This window comes from Vanacampus margaritifer, chromosome 18 (assembly GCF_051991255.1).
Source record: "Vanacampus margaritifer isolate UIUO_Vmar chromosome 18, RoL_Vmar_1.0, whole genome shotgun sequence".
NCBI lineage: Eukaryota > Metazoa > Chordata > Actinopteri > Syngnathiformes > Syngnathidae > Vanacampus > Vanacampus margaritifer.
In genome coordinates, this window is record NC_135449.1 from 7,989,903 (window position 1) to 8,009,850 (window position 19,948).

The following is a 19,948-nucleotide window of genomic DNA, read 5'->3' on the forward strand; positions in this document are numbered from 1 at the left end:
CAAAGTCGGTCTTAGTTTTTTTTAATTGTGCAAATAAGAAACAATATAATGCGTACACAATCAAATGACTTTACAAATATCTCCTCCCTATATATTAACAAATAAATTACAAAATTGCAATGTTTTTTGCATAGACAAAAACATAATTGGAGTATACAATAAATATACAAGACTTGATTGGGAGGCAGACCCAAAACAAATACTGTCAAATCAAATGTGATCAGATGAACTGTACAGAATGACAACACACTGATATTCACATTAGGCTTCTTACTGTGCAGGCTGCAATTGCCCTTCAGTCTTTTTGCTTGAGCTCCATTGTCGAAAACGACTTGCTGGACCTCTTTGACTTCCTGTACCTGTAGGCCAGGAAGATGGTGGCGACCAACAAGACCAGGCCCAAGACCAGCAGGACCCACTGGCCTGCAACGGCGGATGCGCTGTCCACATTCATTCCCAGGAAGTTCACAGTAGTACTGCCGTTGTTTACCTGGCCTGGAATGATGGGGTCACTTCCTGGACCTGCAAAGAACCATAAGTAAGTTTTCAGATGTTGCCTGTTTTAAATTGGAACAGTACACACACAGTTTTGTCAGTGCACTACTGGGGTTGCAAAATACCAGAACCTTTCCATGTGAATTAATTGGAAGCTCAAGCTTGAAATCTTTTGTTAAATTTATTACTTATTTTTAATTTAGAAAATCTGGAAACCCTGCTGACTCTTATTAATGTAATTAACTAGAAGAGTTAGAGTTGAATAGTAGTAAATTCTCCACAAGGGGGCATAATGATTTTTAAAAAAAAAATATCATTAACCCTGGAGAACCCACGGGGTCAAATTTGGCCCCTATAAATTCTGCTACTCAAATAACAAAGACCTTTTTTTTTTTTTTTTACAAATTTAACTTCAAAAGTCCAGAGTGCCACTTCTGACCCCTGCATGGGGCCATCTAGTGGATGAATATTGCACTTACATGAGCCAAAGTGGTGGTGACAAGATGGTTGGCAACATGCCGTTTTGTTGAGCTGGAAATCAATCCAAACAAAACCATCTTCTCAGCAAACCATCAGATGGTAAAATTGTGTTTTTTTTTGTTAATCTATTTCATATCATGTTGCAGAATGCCTATGAGCATGTTTTATATATATATTTTGATAAATTAGCAACTCTGAGCTAGTTCAAAAAACAAGGGTTAAAATTGAAAAAACATATTTTGGTGTTCAGTGAAATTATAGCAGTCGTTTAATGTATAATTCATAATTTTCCAAAGAAGAAAAGGGTTCTTTGGTTCTCCAGGGTTAAACATACAACATGTAAAAAATCTGATAACCTTTAGTACAAGCATTCTGAATAACTACGCTTTAACTAGCTAGCTAGCTAACTAAGTGTTAGCTAAAACGTAGCTAGCTAATTACGTTTTAGCTAGCTAGCTAAAACGTAGCTAGCTAATTACGTTTTAGCTAGCTAGCTAAAACGTAGCTCGCTAGCTAGCTTTAAGGCAAGATACTGTAGCTATGTGTATGGGAGTGTGCTGACTAAACCCAAACTGTGTGTGTGTGTGCGCGCGCGTGTGGTGTCCAAACAACAGCTGCTGTTGTCTCTCTGGCGCTCTCTTTCACTCCCATCAATCTAATCTGTTCACATCCTTTCAACAGGCTCTCATCAAGAAAACAAGCAGAAGGAGAAAGCTTTCACTGTAAACTGCAACCGAAAAAAGTCTTCCAGCAAATACTTTTCCTATTTCCTTTTGGAAGGAAATAAACTAGATGTGCTTCCCATATGTTGGACTCACTTCTCTACACACGTGACTAACTTATTTCACTGTGCAGCAGTATGGGAAACTTACTCAAAGGCTTCCAGTCATAATCGGGCCACCCGCGGATATCCTTGTTCTTGTCGTTCTCTTGCTCCAGCCATTTAATGAGAGGTTCGAAATACTCCATGAGCGGCTTGGCGCTCATCTCTGGCTGGCCCGTGATCATGGTCATGGCCTCGGGCCACGGCTTGCTGAAACCCAGCTTCATCACGTCTCTGTGGATACGAGCAGGGGGTCAGAATGACACTTAATGGCAATATCGATATAAAGTCCTCATCAGAATCAGTCAGTCGTGAAATTTAGGAGAATAATGAAAGTATGAGGTCTAGTAAGCGGCCATTGGGAAGGCTCTTAAAAATCCTTCATTTTATACAATTGTATCCCCATTGGATGTAATTTCAAAGAGGGATACCGAGCAGCAAGTTCCATTTTAGCTGGGCTGGCAATGGGTCATTCTCAAATCACCTTATGGTCATTTCATTATCCGTGTTTGTAGCGCGCACTCACCCCAGCAGCCCCCCAGCCTCCTTTGATTTATAAATGTCACATGTGTGCAGGGGACCCGTGTGCTTGGCGGCGTTACACAGAGCCTTGTGGAACTGAAACTGGATAATGAAGCTCACAAAGTACCTGAGGGATGATAAACATAATATCCGCGTCATCAATTTGCTTGTCAAGCCAACTCATGCTGATGATTGATGATTCATTTATTGGGTCACGTGGATTATATCGTTCACTGCGGCTCACGCCGCCTTATTCGTCTTATCATCATCGTGTGTGTTTGCACAGTGTCGGTCCATCGGTGATTAAATATCAGATGTTTGTTTCCTCCCTGAAAATAATAAGCTTACCTCACGTAGGGTACATTAGCGGGGATGTGGAACTTTGCACCCGGGTCAAAGTCGTCCTCATTGCGGGGGACGGGCGGACACAGGCCTTGGTACTTCATTCTGCGTTAAAAGCAACCAACGCATCTGTTAATGTGTCTCGTCGGTTCTCAAACAGGGATCCAGTTCCCGAACTCTTCACTCCTGTTCCAGTGTTCACGTTACCTGAGGTTCCACCACTCTTTATTGTACTCAGACGGCGGGATGCGTCCGTCAAACACCTTCCATCTCCATTGGTCCATCAAGTAGCCAAAAGGTAGGAAGGCGATTTTATCAAGTGCCATGTTCATCAGGAAGTTGATGTCACTCTCTGGAACATAAAAAAAAAAAACAGTTGTTCATGTATTAAGGGCTGTCAAAATTAAAGTGTTGTATCTGGGATTCATTTAAATTCTTCAAAGTGTTAAATAAATCTGACTTATGGCCTGCAGTTAAACTGAGCCACTGGCGTGTAGATTTACAAACATGGAGCAGAAGTCATTTTACTTTGTTTGACTTGCTTGACGCTTGTTGGAGTAATCTCAAGATATAATACAAGTTTTGTAGAAAGAAGTAGAAGCAGAAGTAGAAAAATTTGATTAACTCATTCACTGCCATTGACGGCTATTGACGTCAAAAATTCATTTGAACTATTTCCATTAGTTTAACATTTTTTCCACTTTTGTTAACAAGTGTATGAAAACCTAGAATTTTTTTTTATTGTACATTAAGAACTGATATAAAATTTATGATTAATCGTGAGTTAACTATTGAAGTCATACGATTAATTACAATTTAAAAAAATTTAATCGCCTGACGCGATGAAAAAGAAAAGAAAAGATTATTTAAAAATTAGGAGCGTGAGGCGATTTAAATTTTTTATCGTAATTAATTGCATGACTTCACGAGTTAACTCACGATTAATCACAAATTTTATATCTTTTCTAAATGTACAATAAAAAAATTCTAAGTTTTTATACTCTTATTAACAAAAGTGGACAAAAATGTTAAACTAATAGAAATAGTTAAAATATTATAAATATTTGACGTCTACAACCGTCAATGGCAGTGAATGAGTTAATCGCTATTAGTTGCAGTATTATTGTGCAATTAATTCTTTTTTAATCGCTTGGCAGCATGGGTGTCAAAATTTGTGCGGTAATTTAAAGTTCCTTTAACGCCACTCTTTTTTTTTTTTTAACATGCGATTAATGACCGCCCTTTACTTGGAAAGCCTGTACTTGGGGGATTCCAGTCACAACGCAGCAGTCGCATCAAAATGTAGCGCTAATAAATTGAATAATAATGCATGTATTTGTGGGTCGAAATGTAGTTTACAATTTTTAAAATGTGCAGAATTTCACATATACTTCATGTTAAAGATTAGATAGCTGTTAATATGAAAAGAAAAATACACCGTCACCAATGTCTTGCAAATGCAATTATGCCATCTAGTGGCAGAAAAATTACTAACACAAATATATATATATATAATTAATTTCTGTTTATACTAACTGACCTTTATTGCTCTCCACTTTGTCCAGGAGTCCGATGCTCTGCAGGTGTTTGGGTGTGGAGACGGACAAAGCCAGAACGTCGCCAATGGCCTCGTGGAAGCCCGGGTTGGCGCCTTCACGGAACGCCACGGGCAGATCCTTGTACTGCAGGAAGTATTGCACGTGGCCCATCTCGTGGTGGACGGTGATCAAGTCGTCCATGGTCACAACGGTGCACTGTTTGATTCTGAATGGAGTTGAGTCACATTAGACACAATCTGTCTGAATGAAGGGAAAATGCTGGTTTTACCTGAAGTCTTTTCTGTTGTAGAAGTCCCACGCAGAAGCGTGGCAGACCACTCGGCGTCCATCGGTGGGTTTCTCCAGCATGGATTTGTCCCAGAACTCTTTTGGCATTGGCAGCAGCCCCAGAGAAGTGAAAAAGTTGTCTGATTCCTGGAACATTTTTTTGGCATTCCAGCCCTTGATGCAGGTAAACAAAGAAGTGAAAATGTGGAAGTCTGATACATGTGACAGATTTGTCATTGTTTGTTTTTTTTAAATATGGAAAAACAATAGCACACATTTCCGTTGCAATAGATGATGCCACTCCAAACACCAATCGCAAAATAGCCGGATACAAGGACAAACAAACCAACACAAGTGCAGGGCTGTGCATCATTTGTCTTCCTTTTGTTTATAGTTCAACCTTGGCTGAGTGCTATTTTTGTCACGCTATTCGGATCGAGTGCAAACAAAAATCATTTTGTACACTTATGGAGTGTTCAGTTGACAAAGACAAACAAATAGCACAAAATTCACTTTTAAAAAAAAAACGGTGTATTCACCTGTGCCACCATAGCTGGCGTGGCATCAACTTGCGTGGCGTCCGGATAAGGCATGACCAGGTCCATGATGCCAGACCACGTCTGCGCCCACATGTTACCTGAGGCGACACAAGATGTGTGATTTTACAGCAAGAATTCACGTCTGCTCTGTTGTGTTTATTCCACAAGCCAGTTTAAATCCCAACTGTGTGGAAGTGTCACACACAATCTCACGCATGACACCCTTGAAAGAAAATGAAATCCTTCCCAATTCCAAAGGCATCTGCAGCCAGCTGCACAATATTAGTCGGGTATGCCCCCACACAAAAGGAACATTTTGGCTGGCGTGCTTGTGTGAATTCCACAGCGTAGTACTGACAGCCTTGTGGTTTTGTACCGTCTGATCCAATCAAAGAAACATTTCCACAGTGCCAAATAGGAAGCTAACTTTTGGGAAGTCCATTCAGGTTGCGCTGACTCACCTAGCAAGTGCGCAGGTATGGGCCCCCTCAAGTTGACGCGCTTCGGGCCGTACTTTTTGTACAGAGCCCTGCGAACGTAAGCGTGGACGTTGAGGTAGAGCGGCTCCAGTTCCTTCCAGAGGCTCTCCAGGTCCTCCTCAAAGGTCGGCGTTTCATACAGCGAGCGCCAGAAAACGCCATTGTCGCTGTGACCTATAGAGAAGGAGAGATGGCGAGAACTATAAACTAGAGTCGGCACTTTCTGTAGGCATAAAAAGCAGGATTTCACATTCAATAATGTTCAGCAAAAAACAGCCTGATCTTGAAATACTTCCTGTTTTCACTCAAATTAAGTGTCATAAACAAATAATAATGTGCCACTATCTAGTTATGGAGGACCAAAACTGCCAACATTAAAAATAAATAAATTAATAAATACATTTTAAAAAAGACTAAAAGTGAAAATAAAAACGCATTTAAAAAATACATATAATTAAAATGGAAATAAAAACAACAGTAGATACATATCCCTAAATAAATAAATAAATGCTCTCACATTTATTTATTGCATGCTGGAGACGCTCTGTCAGGTCGAAATGTTATTCAAATGAGGGGGCGGTCCTAAGTGTGTCTTGGTTTGGGCTCCACTATTGCAAACTGCCTAGAGTGAACAGCGGTTTGCATGGAGAGCTCCAGCAATGAACGACCATCTCGTCCACTGTCACCGAGCAGAGCGTTTTTATTCAGTGATTGATATTTAATTATATTTATAAGTTTATTTTTGTTTTTATTTCGCTATTTTGTTTTTGTTTTAATTTTTTTTATTATTTTTTTTTATTTAGGGCTATATGTTTTGTTTTTCCTGTCTTATTTATATTTTTAAAAAAAACACATTTGAATTATATTTTTTATATCTGTTTTTATTTTCACATTTATTATTTATTTTTAATTTTGGTTGTTTTGGTCCTCCATATCTAGTGGTCAATAGTGGAAAAATAAAAAGGAGGCTGAACAAAATAGATGTATAAAAAACTGTTAACTCTTTGACTGCCAAAAACGTTAAATAACGTTTAGTAAAATCCTATGGAGGAGTGCCAAAGACATTAAAAGACGTTTGTTTCAAAACAGAGGTGAAACAAACCATTTTCTATTGTTGATTACTCAAAAACGGAATAAGGTAGAAACAAACTTTTTTTTCTGATGAAAGATGAGAGTCCAATCTTTCATTTGGTAGTATGTGTGTTTCCATAGTCCAAACACATAATTTTCTGTGGACCTTGAAAGATCAGTCAAAAGATCAGTCAAAATGCTTAAATCGGCTGGCACCCATGGCATCACTTTTCTGAAAACGTCTGGCAGTCAAAGAGTTAAACTGTACAAAAATGTGTAAAATAGCAGGACTCGTGAACACGAAAGCCACGTTTGCTAAAGGAACATTCACGTGGGAACATTGAAATGTGAGAGAGCAGTTCAGGTTGTACCGTTGAGTCTGGCAGCTTCGTTGGCCAGTTCTACGTATCGCTTGTAATCCGAGCGAAGTACTTTGCCAGCTGCATCTCGCCAGCCCTTCCAGGCAAATAACAGTTCGTCATAATCTCTGGACTCTGCCATGATCTTCTGAAGGTCTGAAAGATGACGTAACATGATCACTGTGGCATCGACGAACAATTCAAGCAAAGATGTCACAACCGTATGATTTTCGTTCTTACCAGGATCCAGTGGGAGGCACTCGCCATTATCTCTGCAGACCTCTGCCACGCTATATTTGGTCTCCATGTTGGACAGGAGATTGTTGTACTAAAACAGTCAAGATCAACATTTGCTTACTTCGATCTTATTTAGCAGCAGCTTCTGTTGACTAGCACAAATATTTGTAAGGGGCAAAGAAGCTTTCCCGCACCTCTTTAAGCTGCGCTGACGACAGCGCGGCCCTCTCGATGTCGCTGAGTTTTTTAACGATTCGTTTGACCGCGTCGTCCTGGAAGTCGGCCGTGTCGAACCTCCGCGCCCGCTGGCCGTATTCTAAAGTGTGGGCTGACATTTCCTGGCTCTTCTGAAGCTGGTGAACAAATTTGCATTCATTTAGCAGTTAGAGGGAGAAGTTGAAGTGATGGATGAGCAATTGGTGACTGCTTGATGTATGGAGAAGAAGGATGGTAGGATGGGGAGAATAATTGGATGCTTTTGATGATAACAGGTGGATATGTAGCAATGGTGACTGAATTAAGGGAGAGATTGAAGGGTAGTGGATGGATGGTGAATGTTAATTTGTCTTGAGGGGATGAGTGAAGCCGTAGATGAAATTTTGTGATGGATGTACTGTATGATGGGAGATAAAGAATTCAAGAGGCTATGATAGATGATTCATTATTGTGTGATGATACAGTTGTGCTCAAGTATATGTTAGAGATGGATAAAGGGACGGATGGATGGATGGATGGATGGATGGATGGATGCAATACTGGAAAGGATTGAACCAAGATGGATCAAGTGATGGAAGGTAGTGGTGGTTGGATAATGAATCAATTGATAGAAAAGGATGGATGGATGGATGGACAGAGGGTCGGACAGACAGATGGATGGATGAACGGACGTATGGCCTGCAGGAAATAATGGACGATTGGATGGACAGATGAATGGATGGATGGAATGCAGGGAAAGATGGATGGACGGACGAATGGATGGACGGATGGATGGGTGGCTGGATGGGTTGATGAACAGATGGGTTAATGGACTGCAAGGAATGATGGATGGATGGATGGAATGATAGATGATGAACAGACAAACAAATGGATGGGCGGATGGGTGGATTGACAGAGGGATGGATGGAAAGATGGATGGATGAATGGACGTATGGCCTGCAGGAAATAATGGATGAATGGATGGACAGATGAATGGCTGGACGGATGGAATGCAGGGAATGATGGATGGACGGACGAATGGATGGACGGATGGATGGGTGGCTGGATGGGTTGATGAACAGATGGGTTAATGGACTGCAAGGAATGATGGATGGATGGATGGAATGATAGATGATGAACAGACAAACAAATGGATGGGTGGATGGACATAGGGATGGATAGAAAGATGGATGGATGAACGGATGGATAGCCTGCAGGAAATAATGGACGGATGGATGGAATGCAGGAAATGATGGATGGACGGACGGATGGATGGATGGACAGAGGGTCGGACAGACAGATGGATGGATGAACGGACGTATGGCCTGCAGGAAATAATGGACGAATGGATGGACAGATGAATGGCTGGACGGATGGAATGCAGGGAATGATGGATGGACAGACGAATGGATGGACGGATGGATGGGTGGCTGGATGGGTTGATGAACAGATGGATTAATGGACTGAAAGGAATGATGGATGGATGGATGGAATGATAGATGATGAACAGACAAACAAATGGATGGGCGGATGGCTGGATGGACAGAGGGATGGATGGATGAACGGATGGATAGCCTGCTGGAAATTATGGATGGGTGGATGAATGGAAGTTGGATGGATGGCTGGTGAGTGGTTGATAGCGGACGGATAATTGGACAGATGGATGATGGAATGCAGGAAATGATGGACGGACTGACAGAGATGGATGGGTTGGATAGATGGATGGACAGACAGAAGGACAGATGGCTGGACAGATTGATGGAATGCAGGAAATAATGGAGGGGTGAATGGACGCAAGATGGATGGATGGACTTTTTTTTTTTTTTAAGAAAGACTTTTTTCAAATCAGTCGAGAGATAATGTCCCAAAAAAAGTGATGTTCTTAAAAAGCAGGACATTTTTATGGTCCCCCAAACTTTTCGAGGCGACTTATATTGAAGGTCTTACCATGTTCTGCTTGTTGAGCTCGTTGATGTCAGTGTTATACGCCCATGAGGCCTCCGTGTAAGCGTTCCACACCACTTCAGCCGTGGCGTTGTACTCTTCCAGAAGATTCTTGGCATCAAGCTCATCTGTGTTTTTATCTACACGGACAAGGACAACATTAGCCACCGTGCATCATTTCATGTAGCGTCTTCCCACAGTTTAGACGTTCAGCCTACCAATGTCCTCTGGATAGCCTTCGGGAATGGGCGGGACCCAGTTAAAGTCAGGCCATCCCAGGACCTCATCCACATTTTGTCTTTCCAGCCACTTGATAACAGAGTCAAAGTATCTCATCAGTGCGCCGGCGTCCAACTTGTTCGTACCTAAAGCCTCTTGGAGCACATCAGGCCAAGGCTTAGAGGAACCGGCCTGAAGGATTTTCCTGAAAGACATTTTGTCGAACGTCACCACCTCCTCAAAACCTGACTTCATAATATCATATGAAACTTACTTTAAAATGGCCCCCGCTTCTTCAGAGCGGTAGATGTCACACTTGTACAAGGGCCCTTCGTGTTTGGCTGCCTGACACAGTTTTTCGTGGAGCTGGAACTGCAGGATGAAGCTAACAAAATACCTGCAGGAGAAAGAATTGCGATTGAATTTAGTCGAAATTTGCATACGTTACAATGTTTGACAGTATCAGTCTTTGTCAAGGCGGAATTTATGTATCAATATGTATGTGGAATTAATGTGTTGTTAATTTTTGTTTTGTTTTTGCTAATTGAAAAGCTTTTACTGCGTTAGCGTTATTGTAGGCAGCTAGCTAGCCTGGGAGGCCAATTTAAAATGTGATTGCTGGGCAGATTAGATTGACATGGCAACACATAGAGGCTGAAATCGGATTGGACAAATAAAAAATAACCTGACATACACATACTGGAAGCAAGAGAAATACTAAATAATATATGACAGTTTCATAGTAGAAATATTAGTATTTAGTTTGTGAATGTAAGTCGGTGCTTCTGGTCGTGTTTACGCCAGCAGAAAACACCTTTTGATGGCCCACAACCGGCACACGCGCAGCCACAGGCACGTGACAAACGAGCAGACCACAAGCGCCACCGTGTCGTCCGACTAAAAACAAAATAATCCCCTTAAGCTAGGAATGAAAGTGTACTACTTGTCATGTTCTGTTGTGGTTAACTAAGTGCAGCTGGTGTCCATGCAGCGAGTTTCCTGCTATTGTAAAGCTTCGGTATTGTTGAAAATCTCATTACCGGCAATTCTGATGACAGCATTAAGATCACAGTATACAATAACACCTTAATTTCCATCTTCCATGCATTGTTTGCGCTATTCCCATCTTGCCTTGTGGGTTTTTGTGTGTAGTCTTAACATTTAAAAAACACTCCTCCATTTATGGCTTTGTTGGATTTTGGATGCACGTCAGCATGATCGTGAATCTGCATGTCGCAGAATGTCAACACAAAGTGAATTAGCGTCACCGTGCCCATTTCATTAAAAGTGTCGCGGATACATTTTAAGATGCTACCTGATGTACGGTGTGTTTCCAGGAATGTGGTATTTTGCGCCAGCATCAAAGTGCTCTTCGGTGCGCTTGGTGGGTGGGCAGATGCCTTGATACTTTGTCCTTGAGAGAAGAAACAAGAAACAGATGGATTGCGTGGCTTATATAACCCAAGACACCATTCATGGAAAGTTAAAAATCACTTTTATGCTACAATATAAATAGCATCAACAAAGTGCAAAAAGTAACAGCTCATTTTGACATAGCACAAGAAAGGACTGTTTGCAAATGTAGGAAAAATAAAGTAAAAATCGTCAGAAAATATCGACTTAAGCACAGTAACATTAACTAAACGGAGTTATGAAATTAAATGGACATTTAAGGCATTGTGATACAGATTCATAGACAGAAATAAATAGCCAGAAGTCAAGCTAATGATGCTAGCTTAACATTTTTCAAACGCTAAAATTAAATGCAGTTTTTACAATACAAATTTAACTTCAAATAAAGACTTACTCATTGTTTGAGTGTCCAGTAAATTTGTACATGCAGTGCGATCCACATGGAAAAGTACCTTTAAAACGGATACTTTCTTGGTGAAGCCAGGCTAATGACGCTAGCTTAGCAATTTTTTTAACGTTGATTATAACTGAGTTTTATAATAAAAATAACTTCAATTAAACACTAACTCATTATTGAAGTGTTCAGTAAAGTTTGTACAGTACACGCAATGTGATCAATTTAGAAAAGTAACTTTAACACTGGTGCTATGGTGGTCAAGCCAAGCTAATGATGCTAGCTTAATGTTTTTCAAACATTGAAATATAATGCAGATTAAGATTCATAACCAATATATAACTTCTAATAAACGCTGACTCATTATTTGAATAAATGTACATGCGGAAAAGTAACTTTAACACAAATACTTTGGTGATCAAGACAAGCTAATGGCGCTAGCTTAACATTTTTCCAATATTAAAATATACGATAGTTTTATAACAAATATAACGTCAAATACACACTGACTTATTATTTAAGTGTTTAAAGTAACTTTAAAATCGATACTTTGGTGGTCAAACCTAGCTAATGGCGCTAGTTTAGCATACATATAAGTTCAAACGAACACAGACTCATTATTTCAGTTCTTATTTTAGTGTTGGTTTGAAAATTGGGCAATCTGGGGTTGCCATGGCAATGACGGATATTGTCTTAAATGAAGTTTGTAGCTTCATACTCATGAACTGGCTTGGAAAGTCAAGCGAACCTAAGCCTACCTGAGGTACCACCATTCCGAATTGTATCTCTCTGGGGGGGTGTTGCCCCCAAAGACGCCCCATCGCCATTGGTCGATAAGGTAACCAAAAGGAAGGAAGGCTATCTTCTCCAGTGCCATCTTTAACAGGTAGTTGATGTCCGATTCTGGAGGAACGCAATGCGAAAATGTAATTTCCAAAAATGTTCCATTTAATGAGCCGCCCGTGTCTTCTTTACCCTCGTCAGACGTCACCGTCTCCAGCAGTCCGATGGTCTTCAGGTGTTTGGGCGTGGAGACGGACAGAGACAGGACGTCGCCGATGGCTTCGTGAAATCCGGGATTGGCCCCGCGACGGAAGCCCACAGGTTGGTCCTTGTACTGGAGGTAATACTCCACGTGGCCCATCTCGTGGTGGACGGTGAAGAGCTGCTCCATCGTCACCGTCGTGCACTGCTTGATCCTACACATTGAACCCGAGACGAGAATGAATGAAATCTGTCTTGACACATCAAATCCGAAAAATCCAGATTACCTGAAGTCTTTGCGGTTGTAAAAGTCCCAGGCGGACGCGTGACACACCACCTCTCTATCGTCGGGCTTCTCCAGCATGGATTCCTTCCAGAATTCCGGAGGCATCTCGGTCAAATTCAGCGACGTGAAGAACTCCTCCGCAACGCGAAACATCGTCGTAGCGTTGTAGCCCTGACAAACACAAAAAAAATCATTTCTTGTCTTCCTAAACGATGTGGGCCCCTCTTGCCTCGACTCACTTGTTTGACCATTTCTTCGGTCACGTCCATGTTGGGTTTGCCAGGAAACGGGATCATCAAGCCGTAGATATTGTTCCAGGTCTGAGCCCACATGTTTCCTGAAGGCGAGGAAGAAAACACACTTAAGCAACAATCCATCCTTGTCGTGGGGTCCCGTCCTTGTGGACTCCATAGGAAATGCCTGCTTGAAATGCGGACGTCTACTGCGATCAGATAAGCTGACGTGCAATTCGGTTATTGTTTCCAAGCCAAATTTTCCACAAATGTGTTTTCGTACCCAGCAAATGAGCGGGGATGGGTCCTCGGAGGTTGATGTACTTGGGGCCGTACTGCTTGTATAGTTGCCGGCGCACGAAGGCGTGTAGGTGCTGATAGAGAGGTTCGATTGTTTTGTACAGCTGCTCGATGACTTCCTGGAAGTTGTCGGTTTCGTACCACGAGCGCCAGTCAGCCCCTGTGTCTTTAAATCCTGTCAAGTAAGATATATCAGTGGTGCGCATCTTGAGAATAAAAGTCGATACATATCTGGATACAGTGGGTGCGATACCATTCAAGGAAGGTTCATTTAAAAGTGGAACAATTTGGATCGATTCAGTCTTTTGGATCAAACTTTGTTTTGTTATGCCCCTAATATATCTATATCTAGATAGGAAGGAGGAAATCATTTTAGTATCACAGTAAAACAATCCAATCCACTCGATGTGGGGGTGCGATTTTATTTGCTTTTGTTTATTTATTTTACTATTATTGTTTTATTATTATTTTATATATTATTTTTTAATGTTGTTATTTATATAGTTATTATTTACTATTTATTAAGTGATTTTAGAGTAGATTCAGCCGGATTATAATTATAATAACTCGTGGTTCGATACCCGCAAATAATTTTGTATATTTGTGGAATCAAAAAAAAAAAAGAGAAAAGTTTTCCAATATTTATTTATTAATTTTTTCGGTAGGGGAGTTCTTTTTTTCCATGATTTTTTCCTCCCATTTTCTCATGAAAAATTAAGTTAAATTTTTTTATCAGTGTTTTTTTTGGGGGGGGGGGGGTGAATTAAAAAAAAAAAATTCATCCCAATGCATTTTCCATAGATGTCAATTCACTGTTGGCGTGGCTGCCGTGGGTGTCGACCTATAACGATTCAATATGTATATTTTAAAGTGAATCCATTCATATTTTATAATTCAAACCCTTTTTTTTTTTTTTGTATCTCCCGCATAGATAAAAACAAGTTATCTTATAATAGTCTACTATGAAGTCGCAGCAAACATGATTGTATGTTTAGTGTGAATTTCTTACCATCAGCTTGTGAGGCCTTGTTGCTGAGCTGCACAAATTTGGGGTAGTGCTCCTTGAGGGGGACACCCGACGCGTTGTGCCAGCCCTCCCAAGCGTACAGCAGCTTCTTGTAGCTCCGCGACGTGGCCATGATGTCCCTGAGATCTGCAAGGGAACACGCACGAAACGCTTTTCCCTCCAAAATCATGTATGAGGATGAAAGACCAAAAGAGGACTCGTGATTAGGCACGAATAATATTCTTAGTTTCACACTTTAGATTTTTGTTTTGTTTTGATGATACATCAGTGGCATTCTGTCAAACTTGTTTTTATCATGTTATAATGATAAAACCACAGATACCCCGTTGCATTATGGGAAAAATGAAGAACCTAAATCATGCACTGCAGACATAAATCATAAAAGTTGGGAATAAACAATATTTGTTTTTATTTAATATTTGAGCGTATAGGTATAGATGCCAATTTTTTATTTATTTATTTATCACTAGTGCATATGCAAGTAACACCCCATGGCATTATGGGAAAATATGCTACGTTTGTAGCATTTAGCTTACAAGTACGTTCGAACCTATTAGTGAGTATGTATTTGCGAGTATGTTCCATCTTTGAACGTAATTGCGAATCGTTTTTTTTTTTTTTTTTTAAAGGAAAGATAATTAAAAAATTTGGGGCGTCGGGTGATTAATTTTTTTCATTGTAATTAATCGCATGACTTCACTAGTTAGCTCACGATTAATATTTTTTTTTATATCTGTTCTAAATGTGCAATAAAAAAAATTCTAGGTTTTCATACCTTTAACAAAAGTGGAAAAAAATGTTAAACTAATAGAGATTGTTAAAATGACGAATTTTTGACTTCTATAGGTGTCAATGGCAGTTAATGAGTTAATTGATTAGCAAAAGAGGAGGATGAGTGTGTGCAGTGGATCAAATTTTTTTTAAAAAGACGTCCTCATAATATTAAATGTCAAAAAGAATTAACACATAATCAGTCCTCCTCAAATTTGGCGTGAATTTTTTGGGGATAAAAAAGCCTTTTTTATTAGCCGATTAATCGCGATTAATCCGATTTCTAAAATGTGATTAATCTGATTTGAAAAAATGATCGTTTGACAGCTCTACTTTTATATACAATCAGCATGATCAGTTATAACAGAAATAACGATTGATTAGTTGTGGTCAATGATTAATATTCTCTGTCAAAAATGATGTTTAATTTGCGTCGTTTCCTAAACAGCGCTTGGGAATCACTGGACTCTGTTTTCGACAAAACATTCGGCCATTGTTCCTGATGTTAAAAGCCTTGAGCGTGCTGTTGTTCCAGCATTTGACTCAACACTCACCAGCAATAACACTTCCTGTGTAAAGTAACTTTGCCCGTCCTGTTACTTTTACGGGAAGCGATAAGAAAGTTTATTTATTTATAAAAAATTTTTTACAAGTGTTTCCTTTGTAAACCTTTACAACCCTTTTTTACCGCCGTCATTCGAATTTTACTCACGAGGTTCCAGGCTCCAGCTGACGTTTGGCTGCGGGTAAACTTTGGCGGTTGAATAAATACTGTCCATGGTGCTGAGAATGGTGTTATACTGCGCACACACAGCAAATCAATCATATCTTTTCTTTTAGGAGTCACATGAGATGACTCAAAAGTATTTGAGACCAACCTGTCCTCTTTCGGCGGGAGACAGGTTGGCGGCGCCGAGGACCATGACTTTGCTCATCAGCGTCTTATCTTTGGGGTCAAGAGTGTCGAGCAGGTCGCGAGTGAACACCTGCTTGGCCTTCGTCCCCCAGGCCTCGGTGAAGGCCTGCTCCTCCAAGGATGCGCTTACCTGGACGCAACGGGAAGAAATGGACAGGTTATTTTTTGGGGTGGTCAAAGTTCATCTCAGTGGCCAATTTGCCGCCTGTCGCACTTTTTTTTTTTTTTTTTTTTGGGATGGGTGGTCCAAATAGCTGAGAAAAATTTCAACATAAGTCCTGTTTATTACACTTAACTCATTCAATGCCATAAATTCATTTTTTTTTAAAAAAGATAAAAAATTAGGGCCGGCAGGCAATAAAAATGTTTTTATTGTAATTAATTGCATATGACTTCACTAGTTAACTCACGATTAATCACAAATTTTATATCTGTTCTAAATGTACAATAAAAAAAATCTAGGTTTTCATACTATTGTTAACAAAAGTGGAGGAAATGTTAAACTAATAGAAATAGTTCAAATGATTTTTTGACGTGTATAGCCGTCAATGTCAGTGAATGAATTTCAAAAAAAAGGAAAAAATATTATTAAAAAATCAGGACGTTAAGCAATTAAATTTTTTTAATTGTAATTAATCGCATGACTTCAATAGTTAACTCACGATTAATCACACATTTTATATCTGTACTAAATGTACAATAAAAAAATTATAGGTTTTCATACTCTTGTTAACAAAAGTGGAGGAAATATTAAACTAATAGAAATAGTTCAAATGATTTTTTGACGTTTATAGCCGTCAATGTCAGTGAATGAATTTCAAAAAAAAAAGGAAAAAATATTATTAAAAATTCAGGATGTTAAGCAATTAATTTTTTTAATTGTAATTAATCGCATGACTTCACTAGTTAACTCACGATTAATCACAAATTTTATATCTGTTCTAAATGTACAATAAAAAAATTATAGGTTTTCATACTCTTGTTAACAAAAGTGGAGGAAATATTAAACTAATAGAAATAGTTCAAATGATTTTTTGACGTTTATAGCCGTCAATGGCAGTGAATGAATAAAAAAAAGGAAAAAGCTTATTAAAAATTCAGGACGTCAAGCAATTAAAAATTTGAATTGTAATTAATCGCATGACTTCACTAGTTAACTCACGATTAATCAAAAATTTTATATCTGTTCTAAATGTACAATAAAAAAAATTTATAGGTTTTTACACTCAATTGTGGAACAAATGAATGTTTGACATTTATAGCCGTCAATGGCAGTGAATGAGTTAAAAGCACACAAAAAAAAGCATTTGTTTTTCCCCAGTAGAACCGTTGACAGTTCGTTTGACGTGCATGAGGAGTTTTTACCGGAGATGATTCACTCCTCTTTAATCCTGCTTTTTACGCCTACAGAAAGCAACAGCTGTAGGTTCATTTGGGAGTATTATTTTGAGATAATAAGTTTGTTGATTTGTATTTAAATCATGTATTTTTAGGTTTGGAACAGAGCCGCCATGACGGCGTGGGGGATTACCGTATGACATTTTCAGTTGAGCATGTCCAGAATGTTAATGCAGTGGATTGTTGTTGCACAAGGAGCATTTGCAGGTGCAACATTTCAATCCCCGCCTGAATTCTCTCAAAACCACCATGTTGTACGTTCCCATGCTCTATTTACTTCTTTTTTGTGTGTGTGTGTGTGTGGGGGGAACCTATGTTGCAACCCCGCGCGTTTTGCTCAAGGTCAAGAGTGACAAACACCGATTGGCCAATTGACAAACGGGAAAATATTTGCACATTGCGATTAGGCTGGACCGCCGCTCATTTTTCAGTTCCGAGGGTTCTTCTTATCTGCGTTTTTCTCAGCAGGCTGACGCTGACTCCAAGCGTTAACTATAACCTTTGCGCACTTCCCCCTCCTTCGCTGCCTTTTTCCTCTTCTCTTCTTTCTCCTTCTTTTCAACTGGCCTCCGCCCATCCATACAATACAAGCACAGCGTCTTCTGAGGCAGGACAGTCAAAATTAAGGAAGCGGATTTTGCTGATTGGACTTTTGTTTGACCGCAATGTACAGCCTGCATGTGACTGTACATTGAATGGCCAAAACATTAGGTACACTCACACAATCTTAAAAGCGCTAACACGGTCATGTCAAACATAAGGCCCGTGTGCCAGAAACAGGCCGGCGGGGGTCCATTCTGGTCCGGGAGGACACAATGGAAACGGTAGTTTTTCACAAAAATTAACTGTTGCTGCTAATTTTGTCCACTGGAGGGCGCGCTGAAATTTGGCTGTTACTCAGGATTTGATGCAAACTTTTCCTGCTCATTTTTGTTAAAAAAACGTAAAATAATAAATGGGAATATTTTTAGAATGTACTTTAAAAAAAATAATAATAATTAAAAAGAATTTGACCTGTTATTATTTAAAGCTTTTTATGCCGCTTGAGACCAAATTTGGGTGAAAGTGGCCCCCCGAATTAAAATGACCTCCGTGCTGATACGGGAGTTGTGGCAAAAAAGAAACAAAAAAATGCTTTTCAAAGGTCTGTATTGAGGCTCAGACAGCTATTAAATAATATAATGCAGTTGTTCCTACGCCCTAAAAAGCACATTTTTGCTTCAATTCAATGGACAATGTGAGGATCCTTAGTAAGCCTCAGTAATATTTGCCATTCTTTGCAGAAGATAAAGAATATATAAATATATGCTTTTGGGTATTGTTATATTATATATTTACATGTGTTGATCAACCATTTGTGTTCAATTATTTGTTGCTTGAAGGCTTGTAGCACTAAAAAAAAGCATTTGTTGGCCTGTCAATTGTGTTTGTTCACAAAATTGTATTGACTCTCATTAGTTTTTTTTTATTTTTATGTTAAATGATCCATGAAATATACTCGACAATCTCCTCGTTAAAGAATCCAATATAATAAAATAATGTGTAATTCAATTAACAAAGATCAATTTGTTTCCTAAGGGCCAACCGGAACCTCATTTACCCTGAAACCAAATCCTGCACTTAACGTGCTTTACGTTTAATTGATGCACTTCTACATGTTCGTAATGTACGTAATTGCGTTTCCCGTCCCACTTTATGATCCGTTCCACTTTGCTGTTCGCATTCTGCAGCCTGACCCCGGTTGCTTCGGGCATGGCGGGGGGGGGGGGGGCCTTCAACTCCACCTGTTCTCCATGCTCGGATGTTGCAGAGAATTCCTGTTGCGACAGCTGTACAAGCACGGACATCACAATAAAAGCCTGAGGTTTTTTTTTTTTGCATCAATCGAATCTTTTGATGATTCTTTGGTGCGTGCCGCTGCTTTTTTTTTTTTTTTTTTTGCTCCTCGGGCATCACGAATTGCCTTTTCGAAAAAGCTGACTTTGCCGCGTCCATCCAGCACAGTCGGGAAACTCTTACCTGGAGTTGCGAGTTGTACTCGGTCAAGTTGGTGTTGTAGTTCCAGCTGGCCGACACGCTGTAAAAAAAAACCTCCTCGGCGGTGCTGTTGTAGTCGCTGAGGAATCTCAGTGCATCGCCCGCCGTGTTGGTATATTCCCCCGGCAGCCAGTCGGCCGGCAGAGCTGCACAAGCTTGCAGCACTAACACAACCAACCACGCTAACTTGTCCATGATCCCAGCAGTAAAAAAAAAAAAATAATAATAAAAAGTTGAGAGAACACCTTCCACCGGTGTCGAAGCTCCGCTCCTCAACTGGTCAGCAAGCTCAGCAAGTGTCTTTTAAAGTCCAAGTGTGACCCAGCCCACACGCCTCTGCAGCCCGCGCTTGCGCCCGTTTACGACACTCAACATAATCCGCACCCTTGAACCCGCCAAACGACAACCTTACTTGTGTCTCTCCTCCCTGCTTTCCTGCAGCCGGGCAGCATCAGCATCTGGAGGGCAATCCGAGCACGGGCAGATAAGATACGAGGCGGAGGCGGCGGCCGAGCCGAGAAGAGACTTGTCAGCGCCTCCTGGACCCGCACGAGGAGGGACTTGGCATACTTTGCTCTCTGGTGCCTCTCTCGGTACAAACACACACACACAAACACGCGCGCACACACACAGGCTCAGAGGGGAAAGAAGAAGAGGG

At 40.2% G+C, this 19,948-nt stretch overlaps 1 protein-coding gene across 1 annotated transcript; it reads right to left on the bottom strand.

Moving 5' to 3' along the window:
- Positions 1 to 5: 5 nt before the first annotated feature.
- On the bottom strand, positions 6 to 19,861 carry ace (angiotensin I converting enzyme (peptidyl-dipeptidase A) 1). Its single transcript, XM_077550786.1, has 25 exons — positions 19,273 to 19,861; positions 15,818 to 15,985; positions 15,652 to 15,739; positions 14,151 to 14,294; positions 13,125 to 13,316; positions 12,848 to 12,945; positions 12,610 to 12,779; positions 12,314 to 12,537; positions 12,097 to 12,241; positions 10,847 to 10,945; positions 9,806 to 9,928; positions 9,531 to 9,736; positions 9,316 to 9,452; positions 7,368 to 7,526; positions 7,177 to 7,264; positions 6,949 to 7,092; positions 5,489 to 5,680; positions 5,028 to 5,125; positions 4,490 to 4,662; positions 4,203 to 4,426; positions 2,870 to 3,014; positions 2,669 to 2,767; positions 2,325 to 2,447; positions 1,848 to 2,032; positions 6 to 522 (listed from the first exon to the last, which is right to left on the bottom strand). Exons 1-25 carry the CDS (start codon positions 19,483 to 19,485, stop codon positions 296 to 298), a joined length of 3,864 nt encoding a protein of 1,287 aa, XP_077406912.1. The 5' UTR covers positions 19,486 to 19,861; the 3' UTR covers positions 6 to 295.
- Between the last annotated feature and the right edge of the window lie 87 nt (positions 19,862 to 19,948).